We start from the raw sequence: 14183 nt of genomic DNA, 5'->3' as shown, positions 1-14183 counted from the left end.
TTCGAGACTGCACAGGAGCATCAATTTATTGATTTTGCTTATGTTCAATTGCAATAGAAATCACGATTATGTAGTAACTGCTAACGGGTAGAAGGTTTTAAAAAAAAACACACTTGTATGGTGCCACAACAGATGCAAACGGGTGTATTTTCGTTGCCTCGATCCACTTCTTTGCTTCAATTGTTGATGGTTCAATAGGATGGGAATGTGACAAAAAAAGAAAGAAATAAGCAAGAAGGACAACTGATCTTTTATTTCATCTCTACATGCAAGTCACAGCGAACTAGACAATAAATAGAAGTGTAAAAGGCTGAACTGCCTTCCTAAAAAAACTGATATGAAAGTTGATTTATTCCATAACAAACAGACTCAAAAAACTAGCTTAAAGATAGGAACAGAAAAACAATAAAATAATATCTTTACTTGACCAAGTCAGCCACGTAAGATGCACTACTTTTGACACTCCCCCATAGTGCATATTTACGGTCAATCAAACCAAGTGCTGCCCTGAAAATTTCGAATTTCCCTTTAGCAAGAGCCTTGGTGAATATGTCAGATATTTGACCTCCAGTGGACACCCTTTGCAGCTCAATCTCTTGTTCAAGTACCTTTTCTCTAACAAAATGATGTTGTACTTCTATGTGTTTAGTACGAGCATGAAATACTGGATTTGCTGCCAACTTGATTGCACTTTCATTGTCACACCGAATTGGAACAGGGTAATCAACATTCCCGTAAATATCACCGATGAGTCTTCTCAGCCATACACACTCTTGTGTAGCCATCGTTGCTGCAACATACTCTGCTTCTGTGCTTGAAAGAGCCACACTTGATTGCTTTTTACTACACCAAGAAACTACTGCTGAGCCTGTACCAAAACTATACCCTGTAGTTGATCGTCTATCATTCACATCTCCAGCCCAATCCGCATCAACAAAGCCATTTAAGATAAACTTTTCAGTTTTCTTATACCACAATCCATATTCAAGAGTCCCTTTCACATAACGTAGAACCCTTTTTGCTGCATCCAAATGAGGAAGTTGTGGTTTCTCCATAAATTGTGAGAGAACCCCAACTGAATATGTGATATCCGGCCGAGTGATAGTTAAATAAATTAAACTACCCACAAGTTGTCGATATCTCTTGTCATCTGTCAACAACTTTCCTCCTTCTTTCTTCAATTTCAGGTATGGCTCCATAGGAGTTGACATCGGCTTTGACTCCTCCATGCCAAAGCGCTCTAACAAGCTTTTAGCATAGCGTTTTTGAGAAACAAAGTACCCATCAGTCAGCTTCTCAACTTCAAGACCAAGAAAGCATCCAATTTCTCCCAAATTCTTCATCTCAAATCTGATTGATAAGTCACCTCGTAAACGCTCAATTTCAGCATTATTGTCTCCAGTGATTATCATATCATCCACATATAATAGGACTAGCACATACAACTTCCTTTCTGATTTAACAAACATGCTTGAATCTGAATTAGACACTTTAAAACCACAGAAAGTAAGATATTGAGCTATTTTTCCATACCATGCACGCGGAGCTTGTTTTAGGCCATACAATGCCTTCTTGAGTCGACAAACATGGTGAGGAAATTTATGAGACACAAAACCTTGAGGCTGCTCCATGAACACTTCACGATCCAACTCGCCATATAGAAATGCATTCTTCACATCAAGCTGCCACAACTTCCAATTCTTGTAAGCTGCCAGAGAAATAATTGTTCTCACAGTGACCATTTTTGCTACTGGGCTAAAAGTCTCCTCATAGTCCATCCCATAATGTTGAGAAAAACCACGAGCCACCAAGCGAGCTTTAAACCTGTCAATATTTCCATCAGACTTCATTTTTAGCTTGTAAACCCATTTGCATGTGACTAGGTTTACATCTTCTGGTTTAGGCACAAGCTCCCACGTGTCATTTTGTAATAATGCATTGAACTCTTCTTGCATGGCTGCCCTCCATTCAGGAATGTCTTTTGCTTCATCATAACTTGATGGTTCGCTGCTACATATCACTCCAGAAAAAAAACATGAAGTCACAGAACATTGATTCAATTGAACTTTATAGTCTTTCAAACGGTTGGGTTGCTTTCTCTCCCTTGTTGATCTCCTAGTTGCAGGTACAATTTGCTCGGTCTCAGAAGAAGTCATTCTGCCTTCCGAGAGTTCCGCATTTGTTGTTGTAGAATCATCTTGAGTGTCATACACACCATCATTTGGAGGAGAAAGATTTGGGCTGGTTAAATCTTCAATAGAATCATCATCAACATGAACAACTTCAGTTATAGGCTTCATTGGATTGAAGTATAATGAAACCTCATCAAAAACAACATCTCGAGAAGTAACAGATTTTTTTGTCTCAAGATCCATACACCTCCAACCTTTTCTATGTTGATCATAGCCAATGAACAAACATTTCTTGGCTTTGGGATCTAATTTGGCTCTGTTGCTCTTTGGTATATGAACATAGCATATAGAACCAAAAATACGAAAATAATTCACATTTGGTTTTACATCAAATAACAGCTCAAAAGGAGATTTGGTACCTGACCACGGTGGGAGACGATTGACCACGTGACAGGCACATCGCATTGCTTCAGCCCAGAGCTCACGAGGGAGATGCTTATCATGTAGCCAAGATAGGCTAATCGCTGAAAGATGTCCTAATTTCCGTTCAGCAACCCCATTCTGTTGTGGGGTTTCAGGACAGCTCATTTGTCTGCTGATAGCTTCATCATCACAGTGCTGAAGAAATTCATTTGACATAAATTCTCCCCCATTGTCAGTCCTCAAGCTCCTGATCTTTAAGCCAAATTCCCGTTTTACGGTATTCTCAAACTCCAAAAACTTTGCAAAAGCTTCATTCTTCTCTTTCATGAAGTACACCCAAGTGTATCGAGAAAAATCATCCACAATAATCATCATATAGTGAAAACCGCTGTAACTTGGAGGTTTTCTTGGCCCCATCAGATCTGCATGTACCAAGTCAAACGGATTCTTCCTGCGGTTTGTTGATCTCTGAAAGGGAAGACTTTGAGATTTGCCATATTGACAACCTTGACAAACCTCTCCTTTTGGAAAATTCTTCAAATTTGGAACACCATCAATAAGCTTTTCAGAAGAAATTTGCCATAACATTTGATAACCTACATGACCCAATCGTGCGTGCCAGATCGATGCATTATCATTCCGACTGGTCTTCTCAACATAGGCTTCATTGGCTGACATAACGAACAAGGAATCCTTCTTCTTACCAATATGGAGAACATTAGTGGCATCATATTTCACACTATCAAGAATTTTCACACCTCCTGGACCAAACAAGACAAATTTTCCAGCATCGGTTATTTGAGAAACTGAAACTAAATTCTTTTCCAAACCTGGCACATGATAGACATTTTCCAGAGCAATGTTGTCATATCTCGAACCATCGACCTTCACATTAACTCTACCTTCTTCTTTCACTGGATGGATAGAATTGTCAGCAGTAACAATAACTTTATCTCTCTCATGTGGATACAACTCTGAAAATAAGGAATTATTTCCAGAGACATGGTGTGAACACCCGGAGTCAAGAATCCACTCATTCTTGTAGTCAATAGAAGTTGATATCACACCATGTTGTTGTTTAGCAGATTCTACATCATCCCGGTCTTCAATCACGGTAGTAGTAAGACATTGCTCCCATTTTGGTTGGTCCTCAACTTCGGTTGCCATGTTTACATTCCCATCAGCAAGCTTTACACGACAATCTCTCCTGATATGCCCAAGCTTTCCACATCTGTGACACTTCACATTTTTCCATCTGCTACCATAATTTCGTTCTGAGTTTGATTTTGGAGAAGAATTCTTGCCATTTGAGGAAGCCTCTGAAGGATATTGTTTTCCTTTGAGAAATAAAACATCCTCTGTTTCAGAACTTTGTTTCCCAGACATCTGCTTCAACAATGCTTCTTGATTTGTAAGCAGATTCTCTAATTCAATAATAGATGGTTGAGTTTCCCACCCTTGAACAGAGACCACAAAAGACATGTATTCCGTCTTCAAACCACGAATAATGTGCCGCCGTAATTTTGCTTCACTGATTGGCTCCTCAGCATCTAGTTCTGAAATCTCAGCACAAATATTTTTAACTTTCAAAAAATATTCTGAGATAGACATACCTCCTTGGGTCATCACAGCAAGCTCATTTTCAAGTAATTGCAACCTTGCTGTGTTTTTCTTTGAGAATAACTTCTCAAGTGTCTCCCATACTTCAGATGGCGTAGTCTTGCCACGAACATGATCAATATACTCCTTACCAATCGATGTTCTCAGTGCAAAAAGAGCTTTTCCACATTTGATCTTCCACTTCCGACGCGGTTCAATGTTCTCCGGAGTGTCCGCTGGAATCTTAGAATCAACTCCAGCCACAAGATCCCAAAGATCTTGACCTTGAAGATATGCTTCCATACACAAACGCCAATATTGGTAATTTTTACCAACAAGCTTCTCCATCCCAAACTGGGAAGAGCTATTTCCACCACCTGAATCCATAATAACAGCAGACCTTGACAACACTAGTAGGATTTCTCCAGCAGTATTCCTCTCAAATTATCGAAGAGAGTGTCAATAGAAAAAAAAATTCCCTTTAACAAGGCTCCGATACCATGTGACAAAAAAAGAAAGAAATAAGCAAGAAGGACAACTGATCTTTTATTTCATCTCTACATGCAAGTCACAGCGAACTAGACAATAAATAGAAGTGCAAAAGGCTGAACTGCCTTCCTAAAAAAACTGATATGAAAGTTGACTTATTCCATAACAAACAGACTCAAAAAACTAGCTTAAAGATAGGAACAGAAAAACAATAAAATAATATCTTTACTTGACCAAGTCAGCCACGTAAGATGCACTACTTTTGACAGCTGTGTGTTTACATGTCGAGTCAAGTCTTCATGGCACCCTCAGCATCAATGACTCAGATTAACGGGACATTTGGTCCATAACAGAATGAGATGATAGGGACTAACGAGGCTTTTATCCATAACTGAATGAATATGAGATGAGAGTGAGGTGCGTGAGGTAATTGATTATGACAATGAGCGTGAGTGAGGATGATCATATTTAGTATGGAATAAAGCGAGAGAGAATTTTAATAGTACAATTTTTATATTATCCTTTTGTCGTTTAAAAAAAAATAAAAATGATTTAACATAAGGATAGACTAGTCTTTTGGACATTAAAACTCATTTTGCTTTGCGGAGTCGGAGAAGAGTCATTATCACCATTTTCGTGAACTTGAGTGTTCTCCACAAGAGACTCATTCCACCCAACTAAAATCGACCAAATAAAAGAATGCGGGACTCTAATCCTCATCACACCCTCCAAATGCCCCATAATACCCACGCTTTGGTAGCATCATGCAAGCCTTGATGCCAATGCACAACAAGCGGATCCAAGAAGTTGCTCATTTTGGCATAGGAGTAAGTCAAGGTAGTTGGCCTGGAAATCCTGAATGCTTTGCATATAGGTAAGGTAGATTGACCGAGACATTCATCAATGTCGAAAGCAAGAAGGATGCAGTATTGCATATTAGTTACAAAACAAAATACAAATTCATTCATCCTTCCACTCAAAAAATTAGCAAACTGGTGAGATGACTCGATGACTCCAAGAGATTAGTTTCTATTTAGTAGCTTTTATTGTATCCATTGTAGGGTTCGAGTTTTCCATATCCTCTAGTGGGGGGCTTATTGTATCCATTGTAGAGTTCGAGTTTTCTTTATCCTCGAGTGGGGGGCTTATTGTATCCATTGTCGAGTTCAAGTTTTCCTTATCCTCTAGTGGGGGGGGCTTCACATATCTTCCTATTACCGGATACTTGCGTCTAGCTTTCATCCTGGAGATCCTTTCCTTCCTCCGCTGATTCCTCCTCTCTTTTTGTAGAGCACGTTGTTCTTTCTCTCTTTCGAGCACACCTTGCCAGACAACCTCACCAGTTGAAGGCCACAACCATCGCCTCCTGGGGTGATCACTATCTGCTTCCTCCGCCAGGTCTTCGTCCATGCTCTTGAGTGTGGAATATGTGAACCATTGGATCCACATTTTACCCCTTCTATTGTTCACGGTATGCTGTTCTTGCATCATGCCGGTCACAGGATTGATGTAGACCATCCCCCTTGCACTATGGTATGCCCACACATTGATAAGTAACTCAAGCAGGCGCGAGTAACAATGTTTATCCTGTAGAATGCAAAAAACGAAACTGTTAACATGATTGCATGGGCAAACCTACCACAAACCAGGAGCGCAGCACAATTCATCTCATCACATTATTTAATCACATGTTCTTTATGGTTTGATGGAAATAAATTCCGGATCGAATGTGTAGTCTTTTTCATTGATTTACATTCATAAAAACAGCAGGAATGAAAAAAAAAATAAAAATAAACGAACAAATTTATCATTCAGGGTTGGGGTGACTTCAGATGAATTCACAATAATATTGAACAACCCAGTTAGTGGACGTGGATGTGGGTGGTTTAACCGGTGGCAAAAAAAAATAATAGAGTTGATCAGCAAAAATACCAAACAAAGTACTTCTTGCCATGGAAGAACAGAACTTATGAACTAGAGATTACCTTGGATAAACTCAAGTAACAGCGCCCAGTTTGATAGTGATCATCATACATCTGAGCATCCAGCGCATCCACAAACATTCTACATACAGAACAGTTCAAAAGGGAATGAACTCCTCTCAAAACCTCCCAAGGATAGATAATCGGGAAGCCCCGTCTAGTTAACTTATAAAAGCAACATACCTTGAAAACATAACGAATTCTAGGAATGACCTGGTTGGCAACACCCAACTATGCATAACAGACCATGTATCGCCATCTTCAGGCATGGATGGTAAAGAATCCAAGTCTTTCTTAAAGCCATACATCTTCTTAAGGGTCTCAGAGAAAGCAAACCTTCAGAAAAATCATTCAGTAGAGATGCAAGGTCAAAATGAGTAGAAGAAAGACAAAAAAATATTCACAAGTTGAAGCACGGAGACACATAATTATGCAATAAATCAAAAGTCAAACTTCATATCTCTTACTTGCAATTTCCAGCATTTATAACATCACAGAAAGACCAAAAATCCTGCCGCAAGCGGTTTCTTGGATCCATGTCCATGCGAACCCAAAAGTAGAGTGTGTCTCCAAGACTTCCGGATTCTATTGAATCTAAAAGCGACTTTTCAGCAATCCTAGACAATGAAGCCTAAATAAGGGAACAAGTCAGATATGACGGTGCTAAAAAACATAACAATTCTATACCTGCTTTGTTTTCTTCCATTTACTTTCATTCAAAAATACTCACGAAGGTATGCTGTAGAGTGAACGAGATGACCTATTTTTTCATTCACTCAAAACTCAAGTTTATGCTTTTAAAAGTTGGTTGTTTAAGAAAAATTTAACTTAAGACGTAAGAAATTCCATAAACACTATAATCCAGCTATAGATGATGCTTTAGTAATAGAAAGAAAAAAGAAAAAAAAAAGACATTACGCACAAATGGTCAAATTCCATAAACACTATAATCCGGCTATAGATGATGCTTCAGTTATAGAAAAAGACATCATGCACAAATGGTCTGGGCAAGCAGGATTCAGGACTTACACATGCAGGACACCAGAAAGCTAAATAGAGCAATTAGCAACTATTCTGACAAGATATATTGAAAACTCGAGAAAATGGATCACCAATTTGGTCCGATTAATATCCGTATGCACTTAGTCTCAGAACGAAATTGCACAGTCAAGCACAGCTAAGTATTAGACAAGGGAAACTACAAAAAGAACAAAAATGGAAACAAATTATTTACCTGTCTTGCGGTTGTTCTCCAAGATTGAAACCCTATCCAAGCATGTTTGTGAATCTGGTCAACACGATTGGCAATTGCAAAAAAGGCTCCATATTCACCAAGTGTATCTCGATAGTAAGGGTTGTTAAGAAGCAGCAAACGAGAGGGTGCATCAATATCATCTGTCCACTGTCTTCGACCTTCGCTGGACTGTGATTGCCAAATCAGTTCACCCAAATCAATGCGCAAAAAGACTATTGCTTCTTTTACAGAAATATATCTGAAAATAAAAGGCATACTATGCGTGAGATAAATGACTGTAGATGTAGATGCACGGATAAGACAATCTGTTCCCAAACTCACCAGCCCAATACCACGATAAAGTGAATTAAGGTGTAGAAAAGGCCAGGTTCCTTCCCCAAAGTATGGTTCATAAATACACAATGGTTGACCAGCTCTTTCAAGCTCTCCTACGTCCCTTTCATGCAATTGATCCCTCAACAGACCAGCCCTTTTGGCCTTTCGATACAGGTCCTCCCATTTTTCATGAGGCTGTTCAGTTCTATCTTTTAACTGTGTGATATTTAAAAAAACATGTAATTCAGATAGTGTTCACTCATACAAAAGAGGCCAGAAATCACGCAAATTCATTAACATATGCTACTTTCCAGAACAACCCTTACCTCTTCTTCTTCCCTTCTTCTTCTAGAATCTACCATTTCACTGTACCTTTCCTCAGCCCAGAAGTCAAACAAATATGAGTCATCGGTAGCATTCGTAAAATCAGAGCTCACCTTCTGAGTATTGTTCCACTGCTCCTCGACTTTTTCTAAAAATCTGTAACTTCTCAAGCTTTTATTTTCGTAAGTTGAATTTAAGAAGTCTTTAACTAGATGCCAGCTCCATTCTTTTTTATATTTTGAAGGGATTTCGCTAACTTCCTTTGGGCATGAAACTTCAGATGGAAGCTTGAGAACCTTTTGAAGTAGCAAAGCATAACCATCAATAGTTTCTGAAACCATCAGGTTCTTAGCAGTTTCTCTAGCCAAAGAAGCCACATTGCTAGATAAAGGAGATAATTTTCCTTTCGAGGTGGCTCGCAATATAATCTGTGGCAGAACCTTAATATTCTCCTTAGGGAAAAGATACCCATTCACCCTGTCATCAACCTAATTGTCATTGCCAACAAAGTCATTAGTCTCCTTTATAAAGATGCATCCACAACAAAGGACGATACAACATAAATGAGCAAATTAGACTCACAATCAGCATGCAGAACCTTTTTTTTTTTTTCCAAAATCATCATTAATGCCAGCAGAAAATAAAGAAAAGTTAGATACGACCTCATTTTATATTCTTTACGTCAAAAGAAACTGCAAATGCCACTGGAGCCACTAATATTCAACAGTCTGGAAGTATATTTTGCTAGTTACTAACATTGATTGAGCAGGATTAGTTTACGTTTTCCACAGAAAGCTGACTTTCAGAGCATTCACTCAAATCAAAACAGCAATTTTAGATAAAAAATTTTAGGCCATGCAAGTTTCTTAACCATGTTTTATTAAAAAATAGAGGCAACTATGAGTCTATGACCAGAAAAAAGCAAGCCCGTGAAATGAGAAACACTCAAATGATATGCAGATTAACTACAGTAAAAGGATCAAAAGCAACCAATTAGAACTTGCCTTGACGTCACAAAAAAAAAGAAAGAACATGCTCCATAGTAAATCTAGAAGGCATATCCCCAAATAGAGTTGAATGACATTTCAAATTAGATATAGTTAATGAAAGTCAAGTCCCTTCGACAATTCAATGCAACACTTGACATTAATAGTTAATTCATTATGCACTTGACAAATAAAGAGAAAGAAGTAATTTGAAGCATACGTATTTCTTGATCATGGAGAGGTCGGGGGCTATAACCAGTTTCCCAAAGCACATGGCTTTCACCAAAATTTGTGGAAAAGATTTCTCCTCAAGGAAGGATCCGTACACCACAATATCAGCTATGCTTAGAACACCTTCCGCATCCCCATCAGTAGATATGTGCTTCACAGCACCCCTAGGATATTTTAATTTAAGAGCAATGGCCTGAGGAGAAAGGAAATGTATTGAAATCGGTATTGAAGAATCGAAGCTCAGTAAAACCTATCCAGAGACATACTGAAACAGAGTTTCGAGTCTTTAGTCATACCTCCACAGCTGCACTGTAATTATTTGTTGAATGCCCACTTAAAATAAGGATTTTGAGATTTGAATTTAGATTGTCAACCGCACAAAGAGGTGATAAAGACTGTAAAACAAGTGCATGCTCCAGCCACAAGCCCCTGTACAAGAATTCGCTTCCAACTACTGCAATGACAAAGCCGTCAGTCCCATAGCCCATCTTCGCACGTAGATCATCTTTGTAAAATGCCATCATACTCTCTGCTTCCCATGCTTTGGCTGGAGAACCAGGAATGACGTAATAGTTTCCAGCATCAAATGCAGAGTAGATCATCTATTGAAAGGTACAGAAAGAAATAAGAACAATGGAGATAAATGCAAGCTCAAGACTGCTCTAGAATGTACAATACAACTAGCAGTAGATGCACAAGAGTGGCAATCTGCTCTGACCAAATATGAGTAATTTTCTTTCTTTCCAAAGGGAAAGCAAGCATTATTTAGAGTTCACAACCTCTAGCTAGTTATTTCTTTAGATCAGACAACCCACTTTCTAGATTGAATGAGCATCCACTAAAAAATTGTTTTTATCAACAGAAAAATACTCCCATGCAAGTGAAGACGAACAACAATTAGTAGAGTATAGATTCAACCAGAAAAAGATAAATTGACTAATAATTATTACCGGCAGGGCATAGGTTGGGAAGACAACAACTGTAGCACGGTTGAAAAGATTTTTCCAGTCATTTAGAAGGTCAATCTGCCAAGCTGAAGCATATTGTTTTGAACGAATAGCAAGAGCTGCTTCATGGACAGTCCATATAAGAGGTATAGAGTTTAAAGGCTCCTGCATAAAACTGTTACCAGTACTTCAGTTCACTTTATTTGACTTTGAAAAGTAAAATTTTCAAAAAACAATACTCAATAGTCAATACAAGCAGGTCTGTTCTTCATCTAACGACGGTTTGGCATTACTTATTTATGCTTACTTCTGCTTGCTTTCTAGGAAAATTGGGTAAAAGTAAGCAAAAATGAGCCAAGGCATATAAAGTAAGCAATCCCAAACAAGCCTGTATTTTGGAGAAAAATAATGAAAAAGTGTAAAGCCCTTATGCATTTTCAATCTTTCAAAGCCCTCTAAGCTCAGGTTGCAAAGCCAAGGCAGATTCACAAGCAAATTCAAATAGAAATGTTGTAACAACACAAAAGTCATGCATTTTTTGTTTGATTTAGATATATAACAGACTGCTAATGGATCACTTTGAACAGTATCAACATATCTGCCTCAAGAAGTTGAAATAGGATCAACCGAAATTTGAGAATGCAAAAACAATAAAACTCTGTTATTCTTCTTATAAAGTAAATACAGATGAAACCTAGCTATAGAGAAAACAAAATGAGGGAAAACAAATAACAATGTCTTGACCAAAAGTTTTGGAAATTTTATATGCTGGTAATAACTAATAAAGCCATGAAAAAGAAAAGAATCATACCATGAAAAGACATCCTTGGCCTCCAGAGAGTTCAATAGTATGCCGTCATAGCTGAAAAGAGTATACATCATAATTAAATAAAACTAAAACTAAATAAATTCAATGAGAAACATCAAGCTCGAAGATTTTAAATACCAAAATACAAAACCACGCTAAACAGTTTTCATGCTTACAATAATCAAAGCCCCAAAACATTTAAATAAGTAACTATGAATTTATCTCAGCAATCATTCACTAAGCCAAAAGCTAAAATGAAGTAAAATAGAATAACGGGAAAGTAATTCTGCCTTTGCTAATCATAACTAAATTTCAAAATTGAAACACTGAATAGAAGCCCAAAAAGCCGAATCAATCTAAGTGATAACCCCGAGAAATGGACAGGAAAGCCGAGAACTAGAACTCATTGGCCCTCTTTGTAGTGTGTAACTGTGTAAGATGTACTGACTGAAACCAAAATTTCTTCTCAAAGGAAAAGATACAGCGGGTGATAATGAAAGACAAGGAAAATCATTACAATGATGGACCATGAACGAATATGCTAACTGAAGTACAAGGTCCTCCAACTAATAATGTTAAGAGGTTCATGATAATAGTAATTGGTTTGTTTGACGTGCATACTTGAGCCAATCAACAACGGGCACATCCTTGTGGCTAATTGTAATAATAGAGACTGAAACTCCTATCTCTTTCCAAATAGTGTGTGCAGGACCATCTTTGAGAGAATAAACCTGCAAAAAAACAGGTCTAAGAATTATCAGTTTTTCATATAAAAATACTAAGACAAAAACCCATCCATACTATCTGGAGGTCAGAACAGAATGAAAATGTCATTTCTAACGAGATATGGATTACGAGGAAAAAAATAAGTAGGAAATCCATTAAAGAGGCATTAGGTGAGTGCCAACTCGAAAGAAAGCAACTCTGCTGAAGAACATCGAGGAAATGATAACCATCCCGAGAGGGATTTTGATGAAACTAAGAACAATGATAATACATACTTAATGACCTCAGTTGCAATCAGGAAGTCACAGATAAAAGAGTCTAATAAACTCCTCTTCCAGCTATAAATTATTAGAGCAGACAAAGCGAAATTTTCACCTTAAGGAAGCAATAGATTGTGAACTCGACAATTTGAGGTACTCATGACCTCAAAGAAATTATCCTCCCAAGATTCCTCAACTCCCCACCCTCCCCACTTTCAGAGTGGGACATTGTATGAAATTTTTTGGGAGAATGCATCTAAGTTTCACAGTACAGGGTCCACCCTTGCACCAGATACATGCAAATAAATTGTTATCAAACGAATAATATTAACACAGTGACTAAATCAAATAGCGGAATATTCTAAAATCACTCCCATTCTGGAGCAGATTGATATTACAAGGCATCCATAGTGAAGTTGTAGAAACATATATTTTCTTTCCAGCAGTTCCAACATCTGTCACTGGAGAAAAATATTTATAAATTAACGAATAAAATGTTATGTACAGATGAACGAATTACCTCAATTGTGTAGCCAATCTCTAGCAATGCAGTCGCCAGAGTCATCATCAACAATTGTTGGGGATCCACCAATAAATCGGCAAAAACCTTTCAGGAATAAATTGAAATTAGCCAAATCAACCGAAGAAGAAACTTCACCTCCGATGAATTTAATAATAAAAAATAGAATAGGTCAGCTTAAACCATGCATGAACTAATGAAAAGCATTGCCGATATAAACCTAACTTTTGAATGCAGTATTGACGTAACTTCTCACGCAAGAAAAAATAGCCAAATGCAAATCTCATTGTTGACTACAACTGAGCTAAAATTGAAGCTAAGAACCCCTAAACAATTTTGATTACTGAACTAAAGCAAGCTGTGGTTTCCTTATATCAAAGCGCTGCTGTATCCTGTTGAACGGATCCAACCCTCCGTCTTCCTTTTTAAATTTCTTCAAAATATTGGAAGGCTCGAATCTAACACTCTCTCCAAAATCTAAGCCTTCCATCTCCTCAAAACCAATCAGATTCCCATAATCCATGGTTTCGTCGACTCTCAATGAACTTCCTGACTTCTCCTCCACTACAACATCAGGCAACAGCATTTGAAACAGAAATAAAAAGCAGACGCAAATGAGTATTGGAGATATCAGTAGAATGTAGCCCCGGTTCTTGGAGAGCAAGAAACGTGACCATCTCGATCGAGGTCCGTGTCTCTCAGTCCTCGCAGCTGATGAGGAGGAACGAGGAGGATTGTCCATCTTCTACAGTTGCATGAATTTGGAATTCACAGCAAAGGAGAATCTCATTTTATCCATGAAAAACGATGAGAGTGTGGAATGTGAGTGCGATGAGGTGAGTGAAGTGGAGAGAGAATCAGTGAGAAATCTTTCAACGGATTTTCCAGCGAAAGATTCGGAATGAAAACACGAGTTTTCTGTGATCTCATGGAAATGATGATGAAGGGGCCGTACAATTGCTTACGACCTACAAATTCGGCCCAAGAAAGACTCGTAACATTCCTTGTATTTAGAGGGATGGTCCTTAAGTGCCCGTTTAAGCTGCCAGAAATGTAATTAATAATAATTAATTCACATTACAACTCATTATTCTCAACTCATTTTTTCTTTTTCAAAAAAAAAAATAATAATAATTTTTAAGTTTTTTTTTTTTTTTTGAAATACCACCGAGAAATATGTTTGTAG

General features: G+C 37.9%; 1 protein-coding gene across 1 annotated transcript; it reads right to left on the bottom strand.

Annotated features, from left to right (window-relative positions):
- Window positions 1-5583: 5583 nt before the first annotated feature.
- On the bottom strand, window positions 5584-13739 carry LOC119983392. Its single transcript, XM_038827078.1, has 14 exons — window positions 13347-13739; window positions 12998-13084; window positions 12113-12222; window positions 11495-11545; window positions 10687-10858; window positions 10033-10338; window positions 9726-9929; window positions 8522-9007; window positions 8202-8411; window positions 7860-8048; window positions 7093-7256; window positions 6809-6961; window positions 6629-6707; window positions 5584-6230 (listed from the first exon to the last, which is right to left on the bottom strand). Exons 1-14 carry the CDS (start codon window positions 13737-13739, stop codon window positions 5673-5675), a joined length of 3162 nt encoding a protein of 1053 aa, XP_038683006.1. The 3' UTR covers window positions 5584-5672.
- Between the last annotated feature and the right edge of the window lie 444 nt (window positions 13740-14183).

Source organism: Tripterygium wilfordii, chromosome 18, assembly GCF_013401445.1.
Source record: "Tripterygium wilfordii isolate XIE 37 chromosome 18, ASM1340144v1, whole genome shotgun sequence".
Classification (NCBI taxonomy): Eukaryota; Viridiplantae; Streptophyta; class Magnoliopsida; order Celastrales; family Celastraceae; genus Tripterygium; species Tripterygium wilfordii.
The sequence above is the reverse complement of the archived record's forward strand: the minus strand, read 5'-3'. Positions and strand labels throughout refer to the sequence as shown.

Bases quoted from the DNA above. Each gene is read 5' to 3' on its own strand.
- LOC119983392 (XM_038827078.1), bottom strand. From the start codon at position 13,739: ATGGACAATCCTCCTCGTTCCTCCTCATCAGCTGCGAGGACTGAGAGA. The intron at 10,339-10,686 runs GTAATAATTATT...ACCTTTCAATAG, and splicing joins TCCCAACCTATGCCCTGCCG to ATGATCTACTCTGCATTTGA. The intron at 8,049-8,201 runs GTGAGTTTGGGA...TGGCAATCACAG, and splicing joins TTTATCGTGGTATTGGGCTG to TCCAGCGAAGGTCGAAGACA.